Source organism: Dipodomys merriami, unplaced genomic scaffold (genome assembly GCF_024711535.1).
Source record: "Dipodomys merriami isolate MVZ:Mamm:240054 unplaced genomic scaffold, mDipMer1.0.p SCAF_1978, whole genome shotgun sequence".
Classification (NCBI taxonomy): Eukaryota; Metazoa; Chordata; class Mammalia; order Rodentia; family Heteromyidae; genus Dipodomys; species Dipodomys merriami.
This window is the reverse complement of record NW_027203357.1, coordinates 52608-77559: the sequence shown is the minus strand read 5'-3', so window position 1 is coordinate 77559 and position 24952 is coordinate 52608. Positions and strand designations below refer to the sequence as shown.

At 42.2% G+C, this 24952-nt stretch overlaps 1 protein-coding gene across 6 annotated transcripts; it reads left to right on the top strand.

Moving 5' to 3' along the window:
* Positions 1–290: 290 nt before the first annotated feature.
* On the top strand, positions 291–24640 carry LOC138831464 (endogenous retrovirus group K member 18 Env polyprotein-like). Of its 6 annotated transcripts, XM_070028518.1 has the most exons (8): positions 292–396; positions 583–824; positions 3745–3822; positions 4087–4190; positions 11983–12068; positions 17829–17913; positions 21380–21600; positions 22687–24640. In XM_070028518.1, exons 6-8 carry the CDS (start codon positions 17846–17848, stop codon positions 22980–22982), a joined length of 585 nt encoding a protein of 194 aa, XP_069884619.1. In that variant the 5' UTR covers positions 292–396; positions 583–824; positions 3745–3822; positions 4087–4190; positions 11983–12068; positions 17829–17845; the 3' UTR covers positions 22983–24640. The 6 variants fall into 6 exon arrangements, 3 of the variants coding, with proteins under 3 accessions (XP_069884620.1, XP_069884619.1, XP_069884618.1); XM_070028517.1 differs by lacking the exon at positions 4087–4190; XM_070028519.1 differs by lacking the exons at positions 583–824; positions 4087–4190 and having other exon boundaries at positions 291–396.
* The last annotated feature ends 312 nt before the right edge of the window (positions 24641–24952 follow it).

The window sequence follows — 24952 nt, the reverse complement described above, 5'->3', positions numbered from 1 at the left end:
TTAGAAGTCTTAACTTAGGAAACACATAAAGCCATTGTGATGTGTTTAGATAGTTGCATTCTTTCTAATTACTCCTCAATATGACAGTTGTGTTATTTATAAACTTTTTTCTGCAATTAACTGCATTTGTTCATGTAATCAGCATCTGTTTGGTGTAGGAATGGGAATCTTGAACTTTAAATACCATTCAGAGGACTCTGAGGGATTTTCTAAACAGTTGGATTTTTGTCTAATATGTTCACCAGAAATGACTCTGAAAAGAGACTCCTGCCCAACTCCTATCACTCTTTGCCAGCCCTCCTCAGTGATATTTGTTGAGAATTCAGCAGTGATGTTGGCATTTAATGATATCTCAATGAAGTACTGAAAAAATGGAAGTAGCTGACGGGGATAAAGGTAGGAACCTACTGTTGTGGTAGTGTTGGTCATCTTTTTCTATCAGCATTCTTGGTCCTTGCCATCCCTTTGCCTAAGAATATGTCTTCCGATTTTGGGAGAGTCCTGCCTTTCTCCAAAGTCCCTCCAATGCCCACACTTTATTCCTTTATTTATTTATTTTGTTATTGTTGTTTTTGGTGCCAGGACCACAGCTTGAACTCAGCTGATGTCTTACTAATCTGAACCACGACACCAGTCTGTCTTTTTCTTGCTAAGTGGAGATAGATCTAAACAGAATTTTCTGCCTGGCTGGCTTTAAACGTCCATCCTCCAGGTCTCAGCCTCCTGAGTAGCTGATTATTGTCGTGAGCCACCAGCACCATCCTACATACTTTCGATGCAACTTCTCCTCATCTCAATGCCAGTCACCAAATGCAAAGCCTCAGGCAAGTACTCTACCATGGAGTTACATCCCTAGCCTAATACTGGGCCACACTCCTGCCCAATATATACTTAATTCTGTGGAAAGTATTTGGTAGTGATCTTCCACCATTGTTTTCCTTTGTTATGATGGTACTGGGGTTTGAGCTCAGCTCACTCAAACTTAGTAAGCAGACACTCTACCACTGAGCCATGCCTTGGGCCCTGCTTTCCCTTGACTGTTTTCAGGGAGAGTATGGTTTCCTGCCTGGATGCATGCCTGAACTACAATTACCGATTTCAGTCTTCCTGTCATTGTTAGGATCACAGACACTTGCCACTGTGTCCAGCCTCTCTGTTGAGATGGAATCTCCTAAAATTTTCTGCCCAGGCTGGGCTGGAACTGAGATCCTCTTAATTTTGGACTCTCACATTAGTGTAGGAGGATGAGCACATATTAATGTAACAGACTATGGCTGAGAAGGGATCTCACAAACTGTGCTGCCAAGGCTGACCTCAAATTATAATCCTCCATTCTCAACTTCCCAAATACCTAGGTTTACAGGCATGAGCCACAGCAGTGACCTGCCTCATTTTGTTCTCAACACTTACCAAAAAAAAGTTATTAACACTCAAACATAATACATTTTATATCTGAACATTGTAAATTAAATGTATATATTGGAATATTATTTACATTCTAAGTATACACTAAATAATTTTTTAGAACAGAATGAGATAAATATAAATGAAAAAAATTCTGCATGCTATTGGATCATTTTGTCAATATTTTGTGATATAGGTATGTCATTATGTTTTTAGATTAATTTCTTGCACCCAGTAGGATTTAGTTGGATGACAACCTACGAGTCAGGTTTTAGATTTTTATTCATATTAGGATATAGTTAAATGTTGCTTAAATGAGTTACGTTGGTAAGGATGGTATTAATGAGATCACCTTCACAATCCATCTTATACTTGGGATTGCTAAGTCATTTTAATTCTTTCTCTTAAATGCCAAGGGAGAGGCACAAATGAGCTATGATACATTCTTCCCACCAATCCCAGGAAATTTGGGGGACAATGGTCAGATAAAGCAGTAACAATTTGCCCTTTAAGCTATAGACTGATGATTAAGAAATATATAGATTCTAAAGGTTAAAACCTTTGGCTGGTCTCAAAGTGAGTGAATGGATAGGATTTAGGTGTGTAAAGAGAGAAGGAATATTTCCTGACAGTATGTTTGGCTGTCTTGATTATAGTTTGCTCTTGACTTACCCATATGTTTGCATGTTTCTTCAGTGAGGTGTTCTGTTTTCCCATCATCAAGATAGCATTTTCCTTAGCACCCTTCCAACATTAATCCTTTCTCCCGCTGATTTAAACATCATCTTGCTCACTTGGATCATGGATTATTCCCTCAATTTTACTTCCTTTTTTGTTCCTAGATTAGTGCTGATCAGTTCTCTACTCAGCCATTAAAATGATCTTCCTTTGATTTAAATTTGATCTTACTTGTCTCTGTTCTAAAAATCATTCAGTGGTTCCTCATCTCTTCGTTAGAAACTTTGAAATCTTACTAGGATGTAAAGGCCTAGTCTTTGCTGGATCCTACTTTGTCGCTTTTTTCCTTTGTTTACATTAAATGCTGTGATTATACTAAACTTCCTGCTATGCTTTCACCCCCTAATCTTGGCACTCATTTTCTCTGCCTGAAACTCTTCCCAAAACTTGAATTCCATTTTTTAAATTCTTTTTCTTTTCTTTTTTTTCTGGTCCTGGGGCTTGAACTCAGGGCCTGGGTTCTGTCCCTGAGCCTCTTTGTGTTGAAGGCTAGTGCTCTACCATTTGTGCCACAGGGTCACTTCTGTCTCTTTCTGTTTGTGTGGTACTGAGGAATCAAACCCAGGGCTTCATGCATGCTAGGCAAACACTCTACTACTAAGCCACATTCCCAGCCCTGAATTCCATTTACTTTATACAATATCTGCTTCATACTCTCCATTCATTCTTCTGTAATGTGACGCAAAGAGCATTGAGAGTGGAGGCCAAGGTTTAACTCCTAACCTTTGCTAAGAAATCTTGTGGAAATTCTTGACCTCTTCCAGCCTTCATTATCTTTATTGCCAAAGTGTGATAATGCCCACCTCTCTTATAAGCCCATTAAGAACATCTATCGACATACTATGCACAAAAAAATTCTATAAGCATGTCACCCAAAGATGTTTGGGGTGGCAACGTGGGTGATGACAACAAGAATGATCCACCCAAGGAAGCATTTAGCTTCACTGCTCAGGTGACCTTCCTGAACCATCCAGGCCAAATCAGTGCTAACTATGCCTCTGTCCTGGATTGTCATTCAGCGTAAATTGCTTGCAAGTTTACTGACTGGAAAGAGAAACTTGAACAGAGATCTTGTAAGAAGTTGGAAGCTAGTCCTAAATTCCTGAAGTCTAGTGATGCTGTCATGGTTCATATGGTTCCAGCAAGCCTTGTGTATGTGGGGAGCTTCTCTGACTATCCTCCTTTGGGTCATCTTGCTGTTTGTGATAGGAGACAGTTGCTGTGTGTGGCATCAAAGATGTGGACAAGAAGTCTGCAGGAGCTGGCAAGGCCACAAAGTCTGCCCAGAAATCTCAGAAGGCCGAGTGATTATTATTATCCCTAACGCCTGTAGCTTCAGCTTAACCAGTGGTGGAAGAAAAGTCTCAGAAATGTTTGTCTTAATTGGACATTTAAGTTTAATAGTGAAAGAATGGATAATGATAACAATGCATCATAAAAACTTGAGAAGGAAAGGAAAAAATTCTATAAGCACTCATATTCCATGCTCATTAAATTGTTATGCATACTTCTGCTGCCTTCACTCCTCTTCCTTCTCACCTTTCTTGTGATCCTCAGCAGTTTTTCTGGAATGTTTTTCATGTAAAACTTTGTTTTTTTCAGGGGATGAAGATTTTTCTGAAGAGATAACAGAGATGTTTTTCCCAACACATCTCCTGCAAACCAGACAAACTGGCCAGGGTAAGTTATTACTTCTTGGTGATTGTGATTCATTTATTTGTGACACTTCAGTGAATAAAAACTGAGATAGTAACCATTTACAATATGGAAGTAAGAGCAAAAGCCTTTCTCTTTGTTGATGACTTGTGAGCTATGTTCATATCCAAGGTCAGAGTGGGCAGAGAGGTTCTATATCCAGAGAAATATTTAATACAACATATATTCCATTGCCTGCTCATGCACAGGACATGGGATGCTTTTTCCTTTTATACCTATCTTTCCCAGGCTCAGGAGACATTCTGTAAACCAGTAAGCCCCAGGCACACAATGCTCTCTGGACAGAGGGAACTGATATAATCAAGATGTCCTGTGTGCTCCTAAGTCCTAGGGTAAGGACCCTAATAACTGATCTTTTTGGTTGTTGTTGTTATTAGAAAATAAATTTTGTTATGGAATGTCTTGGGTAGAAGAAAGACATTCCTCAAGCAACAAAGTAGCAGAAAGTTCCAGGCCAGCCTGTGCTAGCAGGGTTTGACCTCAAAAAGAAAAAAAAAACATAAAGAAATACATGTTTAAAATCTACTGAATGTAAGAAAGAAAGAGTACGGTTTCCTGTGAGTATATAATGTCAGAGAGTTTCCTGGAAACAGTAGCCTCTAAAATGGGATGATTGTTTTTCTTTATAGGGAAATAGTAATAACATTTATTATTATAACCACAATTCAGTGACATTCAGTACATTTCCAGTATTGTAGAACCATCACCTTTATCTTATCCCAAACATATCCATCACCCTTGACAAAAATTTTGGACCATTAAACCATTCATGCCTCTTGCCTTCCCTCAACCCACAGTAGCCCTGAGTTATTTTCTGTGTCTGTGAACCTTCTTACTCTTGGTACTTTATTGTTGTAGTCTGAATGTTTGGATTTCCATAATTTTTCATATGTTAACACTTGATCTTTTATTCTTATCCCCTAATGTTTGCTTTCTCCATGAAACCCTCTCAGAACACTCTTCGGGAACTCATCTTCTGCAGTTCAAGTGCATCTCTTCACTATTCAATCTAGTATTGTTTAAAAATGGTCAAATTTAAGAAAAGTCATAAAAAGAATATAAACAGTATTTATGTGCTTTTTATGAAAATTCACTATAGTTAACATTTTCCTTCATTCGCTTAATCACTTATTTGTGTGTATGTTCTCTTTGTGGACATACATTTGAGATTAACTTGTATATATCATAGTCCTCTATTCCTACATATTTTAATCTTGCTCTCCTCAGGATAAAAATGTCCCATTATTACATAGCCACAGTAGTTACCGGCTTCAGTAAATTAATCACAATGCCATACTTTGCTTAATCTTTGTCTATATTTCAGTCTTGACAATTGGCTCAATTCTGTCCCTGTCATTTTTTTCTCCAGTACTAATACCAGTACATGATCATGAATTATATATAGTTGTGTATACTTGATCTCCTATAGTCTATAATAATTCTCTGCTTTTCCTTTATAACATTACTATTTTTAACAACACAAGCACCTGCTTCCATTTAGTAGCTAGGATGAGAGGTATGAGTGACTGCTGACTAGCAAATGTAGAGTTCTTGAGGGTTAAATTGTGTTATTTGTTTTTGTTTTTGTTTTTGTTTTTTACAAACTATGAGGCTCATTGTAAAAAATGCTCAGTGTTGTTGACCCCATATAAACTAGCTTATTATCCCAAATATACATGTAGATGTTCAATAAGCAGATATGTCTCTATATTTTTATTCTAGGTAATTTGCTAGGTGCTAGGGAAGTAATGATGAGAATGACATAGAAAAATCACAAGAATAAAAGAAATCATGTTAATAAATATTTTTGAGGTCAATAATTCTCAATGTGGTCCCTATGTGGCAATTCTCGGAAGGCAGTTTTCAAATAATTGAAATTTTTGGCATAGAGATACAGGGTATAGCAGGGGCATTGGCCTGGTTGTCTGCAAACTAAGGGTGTAGGGAAAAGTGCACTGGAGCATGTGGTTCTGGGAATAATTTTTTAATATTTTTGTTTACATTTTTTACCTTTTTTTCTCCAGGCTAGCAGGCTTCATACCTTGAGCCACAGCTTAATTACTCACTTTCTTTTTTCTTTGTTCATTTTTGCTGACCTTGGGGCTTGAACTCTTCTGCCTGGGCCCTGTCCCTGAGCTTCTTTTGCTCAAGGCTAACACTCTACCACTTCAGCCACAGCACCACTTCCAGCTTTTTCTGAGTAGTCTATTATGTTTCTCGGACTTTCCTTCCTTGCATCAAACTGTGATCCACAGAACTCAGCCTCCTGAGTATGAGTAGCTAGGATTACTGGTGTGACCCTTTGGCACCTGGCTAGGTTTTTCTTATGTTTTGGTTCTGGACCTAGGGCTTGAACACAGGGCCTGGTCAGTGTTGTTTAGTTTTTGTTTTTGATTTAAAGCTGATAGTCTATTTGAGCCAAAGATCACTTTCTGCCTTTTTGTTGTTGTTTTTATTCTTTGTGTTAATCCCAGGGCTTCAAAGTGGCCTGGCCAGTCTCCAGTGTCCATGCTTTCTCCCCCTCCGCCCCCCTCCCCCCAAGTTAGCAGGCACTACATCTTTAGCCAGTGCACAACTCTTCCTTTTTATTTTTGGTGGTTGTTTTTATTTCTTTGTATTTGGCTTTTATTTATTTATTTATTTTGGCTGGTCACGGGGCTTGAACTCTGGGCCTGGGTGCTATCCCTCAGCACTTCAGCTCCTGGTCCTCTACCATTTGAGCCACAACACCACTTCCAGCTTTTTTTTCTGCTTATGTGATGTTGAGAAGTCGAACCAGGGCCTCATGCATCCAAAGCAAGCAAGCACTCTACCACTGAGCCACCTTCCCAGCCCTGGTTTTCATTTTTTTATGGTGATACTAGGGCTTGACCTGCCAGTCTTCTTGAGGTGTTGGGCTTTTTCCCCCCTCTGGGATGGAAGTTTTACAATTTGAGCCATAGCTCATCTTTTTTTTTTTTTTGTTAATATTGTAAGGTCTGCTCCTGGATGGCGAGCAGACTCCACACTCCTCACAGCAAAGTCTCCACCCAGTAACTGCGTTACCTAGGCAACTGGGACACCTGGAAGAAGTCACATTTGCATCCACTGAGGTCATATCTGAATTTGATGTGTCCACACCTTTCTCTGCCCGTACCCTAGATAAGGCCTAGCCCAGGCCCAGACTCTCTCTGCTCTCTCTGCTCTTTTCTAGCTCTTTCCTCTCTCTTTCCTCTCTTTCCCAGCTCTCTCTCATTCCAAGGCCTTTCCCAGCCATGTGGAGTGCCAACCTTGCCTGGTCCCAGCAGGTCTACTGAATAAAACTACCCCTTACCTGAATAGCATGTGCATGGTGCTGTTCTTACTCGGCTATCTCTTTTTTTCATACCTAACAAATATGAGATAAGTGTTCTATGGCTCTAACTACTCAACAGGCTGAGATCTGAGGACCTCAGTTGGAAGCCAGCCCAGACAGAAAAGTCCTTGTGAGACTCTTATGTCCAATTAACCACTCAAAACCCAGAAGTGGCGCTATGGCACAAATGGTAGAGCACAAGGCTTGAGTACAAGAGGCTCAGGGACAGCACACAAGTCCTGAGTTCAAGCCCCACAACTGTCAAAAAAGACAGAAAGGAAAAAAGAACTACAGGAAGCCAAGATGACTATCCAGACAGCTTGGTATTGGCATAAGAACAGACATCAGGACCAATGGAATAGAATTGAAATCCCAGAAATGAACCTACAGACCTATAGCCATCTAATCTTCGATAAGGGAGCTAAAACAATAGAATGGAAGAACGACAGCCTCTTCAGTAAATGGTGCTGGTAAAATTGGTTAACTACTTGTAGAAAACTAAAGCTAGATCCTTATATATCACCTTGCACCAGAATCAACTCCAAATGGATCAAAGACCTCGAAGTCAAAGCAGACACTTTGAAAACATTACAGGATGGAATAGGAGAAACCCTAGGTCTCCTCGGCTCAGGCCGAAATTTTCTGAATAGAGACCCGGAAACACAAAAAATCAAAGAAAGGTGGGACAAATGGGATTGCATGAAGTTGCAGATCTTTTGCATGGCAAAGGACATAGCTAGCAAGATCAATAGAAAGCCCACTAATTGGGAGAAGATCTTCACTAGCCATACAACAGACAAGGGTCTCATATCTAAAATATACTTAGAACTCAAAAAATTAAATCCCCCAACAACAAATCTGCAAAGAAAAAACTGCCCAATAAACAAGTAGGCTAAAGACTTAAAGAGAAACTTCTCTGAAGAAGAAAGAAGGATGGCCAATAGACACATGAAGAAATGCTCAGCCTCTCTAGCCATAAAAGAAATGCAAATCAAAACAACATTGAGATATCACCTCACTCCAGTTAGAATGGCAAAAATCAAGAACTCTAACAACAACAGATGCTGGAGGGGATGTGGACAGAAGGGAACCTTACTTCATTGTTGGTGGGAATGTAAACTTGTTCAACCACTTTGGAAAGCACTTTGGAGGTTCCTCAAAAGACTTCACATAGAGCTCCCCTATGACCCAGCAATCCCATTTTTGGGCATTTACCCAAATGTTTACAAACAAGACCACACTAACGCCAACAGCACAACTATGTTTATTGCAGCATTATTTACCATAGCTAAGATATGGAACCAACCCAGATGCCCCTCAGTAAATGAATGGATCAAGAAAATGTGGTATATATACACAATGGAATTCTATGCCTCCATCAGAAAGATGACATTGCCCCATTTGTTAGGAAATGGAAAAACGTGGAAAACATTATATTAAGTGAAGTAAGCCAGGCCAAAAGAAACATAGGTGCCATGGTTTCCATTATTTGCAATATCTAGTATATGTATGAGTCAAGCAGAAAAGGTCAGATAATGTGATGTTATGAAAATGAATCCTTAGATATGTATTTTAATGTTTTTTTTCCTTTCATGCATTTGTTTCTAACGCATTTATAAGATTATCTCTTTGTAGCTTTGTATGTCCCTCCCCCACAGTATAACCCTGCTTTCACTATATTTGATGTCATTATAACTTGTGTAGGAGATGGGGAAAAACAAGTCGTTTAAGGATATAGGTAGACCTGTTGCAACAATGAGAAGTACAAGTTGTCATGTCGAAAACGAGTTTTTCAATGTTGGTGGGGGGGAAAGCCGGGAGGATTGGGTGGGCGGTTGGGTGGGGAGGCTGGGAAGGGATGTGTAGTGTAAACAAAGGAGGAGGCTGCAATGCTTGATAAGAAATGTACGCATTAACCTGCCCATGTAATTGTAAAACCGCTGTACAGTGTGTTCACAAAAAAAAAATAAATAAAATAAAATAAAGAAAGAAAGAAAAAAAAAAGAAAGTTGAGAGCCAAGGTTCAAAGCCATCCTAGGCATGAAAAACCATGAGACGTTTTTCACCAATTAACCAGCAACAGGTAGGAAGCAGTAGAGCTCTAGCCTTGAGTAAAACTCAAGTTTTAGCCCAGGAGTAGCATAAATGAAAAGAATTCTCATTTACTTTCCTGCCCAGGCTGGATTCAAACCACAAATGCTCAGATTTCAGCTATTTGAGGAGGTAGGATTATAGGTGTGAACCATATTTTTAAAATCTTAAATTGGCTCTAATATTTTTGTCCTTCTTTTCACTTAATTTATTATTCTTTTTCTCTTTTTCGTAAGTTTGGGTCATCTAGCTTATTATTAGGGCTGGCCACTCTTTCTGAGGTTTTTGTTTTGAAGGTTTTTTTTTTGTGGATTTTTGTCCCAACCTGCAGGACGTCAACGAGGGCGATGAACCTAAACGAGAGGAATGAAGGGACAAGAGACATGAAGAATGACAGCAAGACAGGGATTCTGATCAAGCTGCAAATTTTTATTTTTCACACTGGGGTATTTATATGCTTGGAATAAGGAAGCTTTTAAATTGGCCATTAAGGAAGCTTTTTCATTGGCCATAGCAGCTGCAGGATGTTTGCATAGGGCAGGGTGAAAGGGTGGTCATTAGCAGCTGCAGGATATTTGCATAAGGCAGGATGAAAGCCTCGGATTTCTGAGAGTGGTTCTGTAAACTCAGCCACAAGATGTTCTGGTGAGATAGTCAAGCCTATCTTCATGTTGAGAGACTCCTTTTGGCTCCCAACAGATTTTTTTTTTTTTTTTGAGCTTGTTATAGTACTTGAACTCCAGGCCTGGTCATTATTCCTAATTTTTTCTCAAGACTAGTAGGCTTCCCACCTCAAGACAGTTCAAATTGTGGCTCTTTATGTATTTTTCTTTCTTTCTGCATTTATTTTAGGTGATGCTCTTATGGCTTGTACTCAGGACTTGGGCATTTTTGCAGAGTTTTTGTTGTTGCTGTATTTTTTTTTTTCTTCATTGCTGGTCCTAGGGCTTGAACATAGGGCCTTAACTTTTGCTAGTCATAAAATCAGGGCAGAGCCACTGTGTCTGAGGTTTTTCCCTTTTCTTTCTCAAGACTAGCAGTCTCTATGGCTTGAGCCACAGATAAAGTTCTGGCTTTATTTATTTATTTATTTTCATTTTTGTTGCTAGGGCTTCAACTCATGACATGGCCACTCTCCTGAGGCTTGAAGTCAGGGCAGGGCCACTGTGAATGAAGAATTTTTTGTATTGTTTGTTCTCAAGGCTAGCATACTTTAACAGCTTGAGCAACAGCTGCATGAATGGCTTTGTTTATGTAATGTTCTCTACCACCCCCACCAGGCAAAAGTTGTAAAGTTCATTTTTTGAAATAATTTCTTATACATCTCATTGTTGCAATCGGTCTAGCTGTATCCCTATTTAAACAATTTGTTTTTTCCCTTCACCTTCACAAATTACGCCAACATCAAATACAGTGAAAATGGGATCAAATACAGTGAAAATGGGGGAGTTATTTATTTATTTGGTTCTGGTCCTAGGGCTGGAACACAGGGAGTGGTGATTGTTCCTAAACCTGAAATCAGGGCAAGGTCACTGTGCTGGAGTCTCTCCCATGTCCTAAAACTTAAGCCACATTTCAACATCTGGCTTTGTAAAACAAATTTGGTGATTCATAAGGGATGTTTCTTATGGAGGAGCTGGGAAGTGGCTCAGTGGTAAAGTGCTTGCCTTGAGCTGAAGAGCTAAGGGACACCATCCAGAGCTGGAGTTCAGGCCCCACAACCCATAAAACAGAAAAAAGAAAAGAAAAAAAAAAGCTGAGTGCCAGTGGCTTACGCCTGTAAGCCACTACTCAGGAGGGTGAGATCTGAGGATTGCAGTTCAAAGCCAGACTGGGAAGGAAAGTCCATGAGACAATTATCTCCACTAAATCACCAGAAAACCAGAAGTGGCCCTGTGGCTCAAGTGGTAGAGCACTAGCCTTGAGCTGAAGAGCTTAGGGACAGTGTGCAGGCCGAGTTCAAGCCCCATGACCAACCCCAAAAAAAGAAAGATTCTCATGGGAAGACAGGGACATTAGCCAGAGGATGGTGGTTCAAAGCCAGCCAGGGCAGGAAAGTTGTTGAGACTCTCATCTCCAATTAATCACCAAGAGCTTGGAAGTAGAATAGTTCTAGTCTTGTGCAAAACAGCACAAGTTCAGGCCCCAGGACTAGCACACATAAAACCAAGTGTCATGGAGCTTCCTGCCCAGGTTGATTATGAACCACAATCCTAAAATTTCAGCTTCCACAGTAGCTAGGATTATAGGCATGAGCCACTACTTAAAAATATTTCATTGACTTCGCTCTTCTTCTTTTGCCTTCTTATTATATTGTTCATTTCGTGTGTGTGTGTGTGTGTGTGTGTGTGTGTGTGTGTGTGTGTGTGTGTGTGTGTGTGTGTGTGTCCGTCCTGGTGCTGGTTGTAGACCTTGAACTCTGGAGCCTAGCCACAGTCTCTGAATTTGTTTTTCTTTTATTTTTAATGCTGTTTCTAGGCTTTGTATTCAGGGCCTAGTCCCTGTCCCTGAGTCATTCTTTTGTTGCTGGTGGTGGTGGTCCTAGGGCTTGAACATAGGGCCTGGTCACTTCCTGGGTTTGAAACCAGGGCAGGGCCACTGTGTATGAGGGATTTTGTTGTTCATTTTCCCTCAAAGCAAGCAGTCTCTGTGGCTTGAGCCACACAGATCAACTTCTGGCTTCTTTTACTTTTTGGCAGTTCATGGAAGATAAAAAATCTCATAGAAGATAAGAGTACTGTATCAGCACCTGAAATCTGAGGATTGGGGTTGAAAGCCCAGGCAGGTAAGTCCATAAAACTTATCTCCATTTCATCCCCCAAAGAAAGGAAGTGGTAGAATGCTACCTTTAAGAAAAAAAAAATTCTATTTCAACCCCTGGGTTCAAGACCCACACCTGATACATACTCACAAATTCCTAAGGGACTTTTCTGCCTCAGTTGCCTTGGAACCCAGATCTTCAAGTTCTGTCTTTTGTGTAGCTTGAGCTCCAGGTGTAAACCACCAATTCTCTTGGCTTTTGTGCTCATCTTCCACTCTGATTTTTATTTGTGTATTTGTATTTAATTGATTACTTAGTAGTAGTCCTACCCTATGTATCTGGGCCTGGTCACTGTTATTTTGCTTTTTCATTCAAGGCTGTTGCTTTACCACTTGAACCACAGCTCTACTTCTGGCATTTTTGCTGGTTAGTTGGAGATCAGAGCCTCATGGAATTTCCTGCCCAGGTGGGCTTTTAACCACCATCCTGAGATTTCATGCTCCTAACTGGCATTACATGTCAGCCACCAAAAAGTGCCTGGCTCACTCAATTTTAATATTTTTTTTGTTTGGTCATGGGGCTTGAACTCTGGGCCTGGGTGCTATCCTCAGCTCTTCAGCTCAAGGCTAGTGCTCTACCACTTGAGCCACAGTGCCACTTCCGGCTTTTTTCTTTTTTGATATAAGGTGCTGAGGAATCAAACCCAGGGCCTCATGCATGCAAGGCAAGAGCTCTACCACTGAGCCACCTTCCCAGCCCTCAATTTTAATATTCTTAATAGGCTCTTACAGTCTTTTTATTCACATGATGATGATGATGATGATGATGATGATGATGATGATGATGATGATGATGATGATGATGATGTGCTGGTCATAGGTTTGAAATCAGGGCATGGGTGCTGTCCATTATCTTCCAGTTGAGCCTCAGCTCAAGTCCTGGACTTTTCTTTATTCCTTTTTGCTTCTTTCTTGGTGGTTAATTTGAGAGAATTGTCTCATAAAAAACCTTGGCACTACTCAGGAGGTTGAAATCTGAGGATTGTGGTTTCAAGCCAGTCCTGACAAGAAAATCCAAAACACCCTTTTCTTTTTCTTTTTGTTGTTGTTGTTGTAATGACAAAGGTGAGGTGCAGTGGATTTGCAGTTTCATTAACAGGTAAAAAGGATGTTTGTTTTTGAGCAATAGCCTCCCAAAGTACACTGCCTCCTGACTAGGGATGGTCCACTGATGGTTAGAATGACTTGTCTTCCTTCTATGACCCTATTACCCTGGTAACCGATTGTTTACAAAGATGTGATCCTGATTCCTTAGCAACATGAGAAGGGATAATATCATTCCTAGGTTGGGATGAAAACCAAGTGGATCCCCCCATTTGGTGTGCTGCCTCGCTCTGGGGGGCCAGGATGATAGTGCACCCTTCTGTGAAGAAGGAAAATGACTTGAACAATTCTGTACTCTTTGTTCATTTCTGACAGATGAGGGCTGTAGATATATTCATGGACTCATCTAGGGACAAGCAGGGAATTTTCTAGGATCTCCATTGTGTCTAGGAAGGAAGGGCCTCAGGTTTTGCTGCAGAGAGATGCATCCTACAGTGCGGTTGCAGCAGCCCTGGCTTGCTCCAATGCCAGTGATTTCCCAGATCAGCAATATACCTGGACCCAGGAAATGGCACCTTGTGCAGATGAAATAACTCTCAGGACATCTGTCCTGATGACCACGGAAGCCTATGCCAGTGCAAGCGACGGTGACACAATGCTGCTCATGTGGCTAGGAGTATAGAAGTGGCACTGGTGTGGATTAGAGGTGTTGGGTAGCACACGTGGTGGATGCTTTCTGCTCTGCCCACCACATGACTAAAGGCAATGCTGGATTCTCTCTGAATTTAACTGGGGTCTGGGGGACTGTGGATTTTCTGGGATGCCAAAGCCCCCAGGGGGACATAGGTTGAGCTGGACTAGGTGAAAGGGAGTGAAGGAAACCTCCAGAAAAAAGGAAGTCTTGATTCTCTTTAAAAGTTCCTTTAATGCTTAAATTTTAATCAAAATGGGAAATAAATGGAAAAAGTGATTCTAGATCTCAGTTTCCTGAATAGGTGTGACACTAGTACCCAGCTCACTCTTTTGTATCTATTGAGTTTATTAGGTTCTAGACACTGTAGCAAGGAAAAAAAGAAAAGCTTTGTTTTGAAGGTCTATGCCTTTGTGTGTGGGGTTGGGGGAGGGTAGAGAATGTATACACATAAATATGTTTAAATATATGATGGAAAAAATATATTGAGTGATGTGCTAGGGAGGAATGCTAGCAATTTGCAGTGATGTATGAGTTCAGAAAAGCCTCATATGGTAAATGACTTAGAAGAGATCAAGGCAACTCATCCAGGCCCCAGAATCAGGTAGATTCATGAGCTCGAAGTATGAGCACCTACACCTGGGCCCCCTCCCATTTCTGGAGTTCCCTCCATACAACTGACCCCTCCCTCTCTCTGCCCAGACCCACCTGGACTCCCATCTACCTCACTTCCTTTTCCCTCAGATCCTCATGCTACCAGGATAGTGATGGAGGTCATGTGCTCCCTCTTGGGGGAAATATGGGTCCTCTAAAAAACCTTGTAATAATCTTTCTCCTTTGCCTTCCTGCTTCTGCATGGTCCCCTTGCATGGATTTTTTCTAATCCTCTTACATTGGTCGCCCCTGTGGGGATGGGCTCCCCAGTGGGTTTGATCCTCCCTCCACTTCGGAAGGAGGTTCAACCAGCTTCCCTGGGACCCATCCTGAGATCCTATATGCCAGTCACCAGAGGATCACAAAGGTAACTTTCTCCTGACTGAGCGCTCTACCAGCCTATCCAACACTGCTAATTAAATCCCACTCCAGGGTAAGTGACCAGTTTATCTGAGGTCTGGGTTTCTGATTCTGATATCTCAGTGGTAAGGCCACCTGGGCCTCTGTGACTTACTGAGCCCCCCTTCCCCTCATCAGAGCCAAACCTTAGCCAAGTGCCAGGGGCCTACCTTGGCCCAAGGAACCCTCCTCCATGGCCCAAGGAATGCAAATGGACAAACATGAAGACATTCTCCACTGGCAAGGCCACCACCCCCTTTAGGAGCCAACCTGTACTGTGGAGAACACTCTAATATAGACCCGTGGAATCAGGTCCCTTACCATGGGTAGGACACTAAATTTCTTTACATTAAGGTCACCTGGGCCTTGGAGGGCTGCTGAGCCCTTCAATCAAATTTTGCCCCAAATTTAAAACTCCACTTCTGTGAGTGCTTGGGCAGATAGCTCTGGCTCTCTCTCTCTCCCTCTCTCCCTCTCTTCCTCTCTCCCTCTCCCTCTCCCTCTTTCCCTCTCCCTTGTAACTGAAGGTAAAAGTATGGATGAGTTTAAGTTTAAACTCCTCCTCTGTGCCTTTGCAGTTTCCCCTCCTCTGCAGTCTCCCCTGTGAGGCCCTCCCCTCTTTTGCGGCCTCCCCCACAAGGCACTCTCACTTCTGTGGCCTCCCCACAATGCACTCTCACTTCTGCGGCCTCCCAGTGAGGTACACCCCTTTTTGCAGCCTCTTCTGTGAGGCCCCCTCCCCTGAAGGACTTCATCTGTGAGGTCCCCACTGCTCTGCGGGACCCCTCCTCTGCCTTTGTAGTGGGGGTGGAAGCTGAAGCCCCAGTTTTGCCAGAAACAATGCATAAAGCATAAAGTGACTCCATTTAGGGTAGCATCTCTTACTCTTTTCCATGGTTTTCCATGGTCAGGACTGACTTTGTCCTGGCCATTGTCTCAACATCCATTCCTGGGATAGCTTGTCCCGGTTGGCATTTACAGTTTGGACTCAAGGCCTGGGCACTGTCCCTGAGTCCTTCTGTTCCAGGCTAATGCTCTACTACTTAGAGTCACAATGCCACTTTCAGCCTTTGGCTGGATAGTCCTGGTTCTGTGCTGATTAGTAGGGAGATGGAGTTTTAGAAGGATTTTTTTTTGTGTGCCCAGGATGGCTTTGAACTTTCTTACAAAAGCTCTTTTTATTTCCAGTTAAAGCAACAAGGAGATCAATGAAATGGAGGTTACCTATAACTTGTTCACAATTGACTAACAATTACTTGTCAGAGATTTTTAAAAGAAAGCCCAGTAGATGCTTTTAACCTGAGACTGATTGGCACTCTATGACCCACTGCCTCTGGGTAGCCTGCTTAAAGTGGCTTATAGACAACATTTAACCTATAACAAATGTACAGGCCTTTTCTTGGGCTACAGCAGCATAGCCTGTTTAACACCCTGGTTTATAAAAGCATTTTCTGTCTGGCAGAGGAATGCCTACCTATGTAGGCCTTTAGACAGATCTCAATAGGAACATAATCTCAGCTCTACAAGCTTTTCAACAGATGAATTTAACCAGCTCAAAAGTTACTGCCAATTAGGACTTTGAGGAGATACAGGGGTTTTGGGATTTACATTCTACAATCTTAGCTTTTATTACCCACTATCACAGATCTCTGGAAAGTTTTGCCCAGTTAGACCAACATGGGTGATAGGCATGTTTACAAACTTATCTTTCTATGACCTTCTGGCTTGATCAATTTTTTGGAGGACCAAGCTCAAGTAACTCAGGACCTGATACCACTTTTGTCATCCAAACATTTGTTTGTAATTGCCTCTGGATGTTTTAACATTGTCAGTGTCCCTGGAGTGCCTTTCTTATGTTGGGATAAATACATCTTTGGCACTTTCCTTGGTCAGTCGCTGGACTTGAACTCAGGGTTTGAGTGCTGTCCCTCAGCTCTCCAGCTCAGGACTAGCACTTGGCCACTTTAAACTCCAAAACAACTCAGCTTTGAGCACTCTGTTGGCAGATTAGAGATGACAATCTCACAGGGACTTTAGTCTGCCTGTGCCTGGACTGGCTTCAAACTGCAGATCAATGAGTTTTTTTTTTTTTTTTTTTTTTTTTTTTACAAACAGTCACTTTTACTCCAATTAAAAGCAACAAAGATGGTCATTGGAAGTAGTTTTTTTTTTTTTTTTTTTTTTTTTTTGTCGGTCATGGGGCTTGAACTCTGGGCCTGGGCGCTGTCCCTCAGCTCTTCAGCTCAAGGCGAGCGCTCTACCACTTGAGCTACAGAGCCACTTCCGGTTTTCTGGTGGTTTATTGGAGATAGGAGTCTCACGGTCTTTCCTGCCCGGGCTGGCTTTGAACCGTGATCCTCAGATCTCAGCCTCCTGAGTAGCTAGGATTACAGGCGTGAGCCACCAGCGCCCGGCTGGAAGTAGTTTTATAAGCATGGTTTTACTTATTAAATTACATTTGACAAACTTGTCCTATCTTTTACTGTGGGCCTTCCGGCAACTGTTACAAAAAATTTTAGGGGCAAACTAGAATAATCCTATTTCTTTTTACTTTGAAATAAACCTTTAGGAAAATTTTATCTTTTAAACTTGTCTGGGAGGCCAGCCACTCCCCACAACTTCTCAAATTTTTGCAAGGGGGATGTCATTTTAAATCCTTTTTGTAAAGTTATTTTAATTTGCATTTAAATGCATCATTGAAACACTGGGCTGTATATTCTTTGCCTGTAGGCTGTCCTGTGGGCAGTGAATAGAAAGAGTGGCCATATTTTTTTTCTGCAGTCTTTGTTACCTTTAGGAATTTACCTCCAATTGTAAAATAGTATAGAAATCAATTTCTATCCTTTGCTCATACACCCCGTATGGTCTAACTTCTGGCGATGAACATTTACAGAACCAAATATCTAATGTGTCTTGTGTTTTACCCTTAATTAACAGGCTTTTGGTCATGTGAGATGAAGCAAGGCCAGAGTCTGAGAGAGACTGTGGCATCTCCCAACATGTATGGACTGTTGCACCTCCTGTTGGTAACCTGCAATATTTCTACATATACTGGTTAGAGACCTGGTTTACACTGGCTTTTGCAGGCTGGTGCCACTGGTTTAGGCAGCTGTGACTGGGCATAGTCACTCTGGTCCCTTGATCTTAATTGAAGTTGATCGGCACACAGGGGAGAAAACAGAGAATGAAACCCTTAGCTTTAGTTTACTAGCCATGGTCAGTGAACAATAGTTAACTCTTAGCATAAATGGACATAGGAATGACATAATTCACAGCAAACTTAGTTACCAATTTCATTTACTTTGTAAAGGACATTGTCTTTTTTAAGTCCTTTTCCAAGGTCTTTTAAAACTGCCTGTTTTTTCTTTGGCTTAGTCAGGTCACAAAGTTTTAAAGCAATTTAGATTAATTCACAGCTTCCATTGACAAAGATTTTTAGTAGGCAGAGTAACCTTGAAACCATAATCACTTACATATAGTCAAATAAGACACAGACAGACATGTTTGTGCACAGATTATAGAGCGTGCTTAGATTTTAAAATAGACTTTTAAAGTTTTGAAATTTTAGTGGAACTAATTTTCTAATTATGATGGAACCATGTGGTCATTTTAAAATACAAAACTTTGCCAACAAGAAACCTAGTGAACAGGAGGCAATAGGAACATACACTTGGCCTAGCATAATGGCACCACAGGACAGGGGAGGAGGAAGGGGTAGTACTAAGCTGAAGTACCAAGATGCCAATTTGGCACATCCACCACTTGCTCAATGCTAGAGAGAAGATTAATACACTTTTGGTAATATCCAAACTTGTTGGCCTTTATTTCAGGGAGTTTAGACTTAAACTCACCCATTTTCTATCTAATGAGTAGAAACAAGCAATTACTGGTTACATTCTTCCAGGGCTTAACCAAAGCGTTTAGCATATGAAATACTTGTGAAAGAGGTTACAAGCAGGTAATTTTGGCAAGAGGCAGAGTTTAAGGGGAGGGAGAGAGAGAGAGAGAGAGAGAGCTACTTGCTCAAGCACTCTCAGAAGTGGAGTTTTAAATGTGGGGCCAAATTTAATGATGGGGACTCAACAGCCCTCCAAGGCCAGGTGGCCTTAATGTAAAGAAATTTAGTGTCCTTCCCATGGTAAGTGACCTGAAGCCATGTGCCTAGAGTAGAGTGTCCTCTGCAGTGCAGGTTGGCTCCTAAATAGGTGGTGGCCCCACCAGTGGAGACTGTCCTTATGTTGGTCCAAGGTGGGTCCTTGGGCCATGGTAGGCCTCTAGTGGCTAATTCCAGCACTTGGCCAAGTTTTTGGTCAGATGGTGAGGGTGGGGCTCAGTTAGCCCAGAAAGGCTCAGGTGGCCTTACCACTGATATTGGAATCAGAAACCCTGACCTCAGACAAACTTGTCACTTACCCTGGAGTGGGAATTAATTAGTGGGGCTGGATGGGCTGGTAGAGCACTCAGTCAGGAGAAAGTTACCTTGATGGTCCTCTGGTGACTGGAGTGAAGGATCTCAGAATAGGTCCCAGGGCAGCTGTTTGAACTCCCTTCTGAAGTGCAGGGGGAGCAAATGCACTGGGGAACCTATCCCAGTATGGAGCCACCAGTGAAAGAGGATCAGACACATCCATCCTATGGGACCATGCAGAGGCAGGCAGGCAAAGGAGAAAGATTATTACAAGGTTTATTAGAGGAGCCATATTTCCCCCAAGAGGGAGCACATGACCTCCATCATCATCCTGGTAGCAGAAGTATCTGAGAGAAAAGGAAGTGAGGTAGATGGGAGTTCAGGTGGGTCTGGGTGGAGAGAGGGAGAGACCAGTTGTATGGAGGGAACTCCAGAAATGGGAGGGGGCCCAGATGAGGGTGGAGCTGAGGACCAAAGGTGAGCGATCTACAAACTGCAGTTCAAAGCCAGTCCAGGCAGAGAAAGATTATCATCTCTAACTAGCCAGCAGAGTGCCAAAAAAGCGGGCAGAGTTGCTTTGGAGTCCGAAGTGGCAAAGTGCAATCCTTGCACTGGAGAGCTGAAAAACAGCACTCAGGCACTAAGTTCAAGTCCAGTGACCAAGGGAAATGTCAAGGTTGCGTTTACCCTAACATAGAAAGAGGCACTCCTGGGACTTTGGCAATAATGTTTGGCTCTTCTAAAATTGATCAGAGCTGGAGGTCATGGCAAGCTACTTTATAAGCATGCATAACTGGGCAAGAACTTGTCAACCATTTGTAATAGTTGGCTGTAAAAGGCTGAGGTTGTGAATTGTGGGGAATAGCTTAAATCCAAACTGCTCTGTATGTGCTTAAAACCCTAATTGGCAGTAAATTCTGGGCTGACACTAACCAAATAAATTTGTTTAAGAATAAAATATGAAATTGTTAGGACCAGATCAAAAGTAAAGAGATAGGGTATTAATCAGAACAAGGAAGGAGAAAATTCAAATTTAACTGAGACAAATAAGTCCCAGGTAAGCAGAGAAACATTGGTATAAACACCAAAATAAAACAAAATTGTGGTCTGATAATTACTAAAAAGATCATTTATATCAGGATTTAGACCAAATGTTAAATTTTCAAAGATAAGGGCTTAAGTAGAGAGTTAAGCACCAGGAGCTACACTAAACATCTGTATTCCAAAGGATGGCCTGCCTGTCCCACCTAGGCTATTTGAGGAGCTAAACAATGCTTTCGCCCATTTGGGGAGGTAATGTTTTCCTAGGATTTCAAGGTAAGACTTGTCCCACCTCCAGGCCTTGAAGCTGGGTGCAATGCCCCCATCTCCAGCCTAGATACCAGGATGTCTACAGGCAGTTGTGTGGACTCAACCACCCTATTTGCCTTGATGCAATTTGTAATCACTAACTGTTAGGTCTGCTTTTATAACTTGTTTGTCAATTACAAAACTGCCACTGAACACCTACAAGTGGAACTTCTTATGGATCTTACCTTTAAACATCCTAGACTATTTAAATCTTTTACAAACCAAAGTACTAAACAGGCTATGCTGCTATAGCCGCCCCCCAAAGGGTCCATACAGTTATGAAAAGTTAAAAAATTATGCCTAAACTCTAGTTTGGAATAAAATGTAATTAGTAAAAAGTTGTCACCTTGACAAACTACCCCACACCATATTCTAAAAGCCAGTGTACAATCAGAAAAATATTAGGGGAGTTTACTAAAGTTAGTCCCTAGGTAAAACTTCTTTAATGAACCTGTGTAGACTAATGCCAACTGTTTACACACCCATAAAACATTTAAGCTTCAATTATTAAAAAAACAAAAAAGGGGAATCCCCAAGGGAACTTTTGCCTTAACCTTATTTACTCTAAATTTTTAAAATTTCACTCAAAGTGATCCTTTCACTAAAGCTGAAAAGCATTTTATCCCTCTAGCACCACCTCACTATCTATTCCCATATGGTTTAAAAAATTTAATCAATGAAGAATAAGACTAATGCCCCATAAGTGAAAATAGCGTTTCTATCATTCCAGATGGATCTACTGGCAACATCTGGGTCCCTTTTTGACTCATCCGACCTCCAGAGAAGCAAAAACAACACAACACAACCCTGAGGAAGAACATCTAGTACGCAGATTTGCAGACCTAAGGTTGAAGTCTGGAGGAAGCCATCATCCTTATCTTAAGAAAACCAGCTTGACCCCAGCAACATGGGGTCAGAATAAGGTGTTGACACAAGACCGAAGCCACCCTGGTCAGTACAAAAACCCCTAGAATACCTGAATATCTGTTTTGGCCATGATTGCACTGCTTGTGAATACTTCTGCAGTGAGTAGTGAACATGCATATTGGGCCTATGTCACTCACCGACCATTGTTAAAATTAGTGGATTAGCTAGACCAAGGTCCGGTGGCGTATACAAATGACAGCATGTATTTTCCTCCACCATGGGATCATGCAGACCCTACTCATCCAGGTGAGGAAGGCATACCTTATATTATTTCCTTAGGATTTGAGTCTTTACCACTGTGTTTAGGGACATCACCTTGCTTACCAACCAGAAGACAGGTATGGGCATACATCTTGCCTGATGATAAAATCAACAATCATATGGGGCTATTCAGCACAATTTCCTTAAATTTTATTGGTAAGGATCATTCTTATACAAATAAGACTGGGCGACCACCTAACCTAGTATGCCAGGACATTAATTATTGAATTTTGTTTATGTTTCTATTCAGTGGTCTCAGTGTCAAAACCCTAGAGGAAAGATTATACAGCATAATGATAACATCTCATTTATAGATTGAGGTCCTCATGGATGTTTCATTGCCAATTATTCTGAAAAGCATGTTGGTGATTGGTATACTAATAATTCTTCTGATGGTGACGTCTATACAATGGAGTTATAAATCATGTAGAACCCATTGGCTTGCTCACCTGACATGATGGAGGCCTTGTGCCTCGTAGGCCACATATAAACTTCAGGGGACACTTAGGGCCTGAGCAGTGGCATTTATAAAACTTGCCACGCAATTTTATACAACTCAGAATTGGATTGGTCACTTTACTAGGGCCCATGAGGCAAATTATACATTTTACAGGAACCATTCTTTTACTGTACAGGGTTGTATTAAACTTTCCTATGTCCTAGCCCACAGGGACAGTGTCAATCAATGAGAACCCACGCAGCCTGGACTCTTTACATGCTTAAATCATACTATTTCTTTTAATATGCCTTCTCAGTCTCTCCTGATATTAAGATCTCGCTTAGGGGTCTGGGTGCCTGTTAACCTCACCCGACCTTGGCAGGAGAGCCCCACTGTTGGTTTGTTGACAGGAGTCTTCCAGCAACTGCTGAAGAGAACTAGGAGATTCCTGGGTCTGAGTGTAGCTGTGATCCTTGAAATGACTGCTATCACCATGACTGCTGCGACTGCCGGAGTGGCCCTGCATTCCTCCATCCAAACCAAGGACTTTGTAGAGAAGTGGCTGGACTGTCACCAGCTATGGACTCATCAGCACAATATTAAACAGGACATTGATTCCCGTCTGAACACCCTGCAACACACGGTGCAGTGGATGGGAGACCAGATAATTGATCTGCAGAAACAGCTAACCTTCAAGTGTGATTAGAGCTCAATAAACTGTGCATCACTCCTACTTGATTCAACACTTCTAACATTACTTGGCAGGGACTTCACTACCACCTGCCAGTCTTGCAAGGAAATTTGACTTGGGACATCCACTAGTTACAGCAGGAAGTCATTGAGACTTTCTTGGCACAACTCCCTGGGGTGGGATATGAAGGTCTGGCTGAGGGAATTGCATCTGTGCTAAACCAATTGGACCCTCGAACCTGGTGGCACAGTTTTACCCATAGTGTTTCTACAGGATTGATTGCATTATGTCTTGTCAAGATATTGCTGTCTACATTCCAAAATAGTTTCTGCAAATCCCTTCTGCAAAGGATCTCTTGCTTACGGTTGTACTTAAAAAACAAAAAAGGGGGGAGATGTCAGAGGCATCAACCGGCATAACCCCATCTGTTGCTGTTTCCACAACGGGATCTGGGAACACGATGTGTGGTATAGGCAAGAAGGGACTACACCATGTGGGTATAGACAAAATTTATTGGAACATCACATGCTTATATACAGCACACAAGCAGGAGAAGTAAATCTTCAGTCAGGGGCAGAGAGTTAAACAGTTTTATGGGAGCACAGACAATGAGAGTTTAAACAGAAAAAGCTAATCCTTGTCAACAAATGTGGAGCAGTTCCACTAAACAAGGTTGTAAAAATAGGTAAAGCACAGGTGATTTACACATGGGGGGGGGGTCTCCAGGCATTGTTCTACGTGGTTAAGTAGATGAAGCACGAATGGTACTTTGAGCAAACCATTACCTGAGTCTTGCACCGGGGCAGAACCTTTGCCCAGCATGGAGGAAAGGGTGTCCCTTCCTCCCCGAGAAGAATTGGTAGTGGTCCTGTGGCTCAGGTGGTAGGGCACTTGCTTTCAGCTGAAGAGCTGAGGGACAGCGTCCAGGCCCAGAGTTCAAGCCCCACAACCAACAAAAATAAATAAATTGGAAGGAAGGGATGCATGTCTGTATGCACCCTCAGGGCACACAGGTGCTCAAATGGGGTTTTGCAGGCCTATGCCTCCAACACCCATATGAACCCCTCTCCTTCTGCTCCCACTCCAGCTCCCAGATCTTAGGCAGATTGGGTGGAAGGGGGCTGTGTCAGTCCTGGAGTTTTTCTCCACCTCTGGCTGTGCCTGAGCAGCTGCAGGAGCCCTGGCCCATGCTGCACGAGGCAGCAACAACTGCTGCAGTCGCTGCTGCAAGTTTGGCCATTTGGCTCCACTCCTGCCTGGTTGCCCTGACACTGGAGGAGTCTCGCTGGCTCCTTTGCTGTTTCACACTGCACCTCCAGCCTAGGGATGAGCCCAGGAAGCTCGGCGCTGGAGCCTTTGAGGCCTGAGGTCAGCCACTGGAGGGATTTGGAGGGGCTGCCCTGCCTGCAGGGTCTGGCCTGAGGAGCCTGTGCCCCAGTCATGGCTGCTTGCTGCTCAGAAGAAGCGGCGGTGGAGCTGGCCTGTAGCCGGCTTGCTTGCTCCCTCCGAGCCTCTTACAGTTGTGTTACTGGCAGAACAATATCCCAACTGCTCTAGTACTATTTTATTGTATTTTAAAAATAAAAGACTTCATGGGCCCCATAAGTGCTTTATGAAATATGACTGGCAGCCGCTATTTAAATAAATGTGAGAATTCAGGAGTTTTTCTTTTATCTTCCTAAGTGATTTTTTTTGTCTGTCTTGGGACTTGAACTCTTGGCCGGGGTACTGCTGTCCCTTAGCTCTTCAGCTAAAGGCTAGCACTCTACCACTTGAGCCACAGGACCACTTAGGTTTTCTGGTGGTTTATTGGAGATAAGAGTCTCATGGTCTTTCCTGCACTGGTTGGATTTGAATCTCGATCCTCAGATCTCAGCTTCCTGAGTGGCTAGGATTACAGGCAGGAGCCACTTGTGCCCAGCTCTAAGTGATCATTTTAAAGGCTAAGCATAATAGATCACTCCTGTAGTACCATCTACTTGGGA

What these genes read in the sequence shown, in the direction of transcription:
- LOC138831464 (XM_070028519.1), top strand. Translation starts at nt 17,846, where the DNA reads ATGAAGCAAGGCCAGAGTCTGAGAGAGACTGTGGCATCTCCCAACATG. An exon ending in TATGGACTGTTGCACCTCCT is followed by an intron (nt 17,914 to 21,379) that starts GTTGGTAACCTG and finishes CTATCATTCCAG; the next exon opens with ATGGATCTACTGGCAACATC. An exon ending in ACAAGACCGAAGCCACCCTG is followed by an intron (nt 21,601 to 22,686) that starts GTCAGTACAAAA and finishes GTTTGTTGACAG; the next exon opens with GAGTCTTCCAGCAACTGCTG.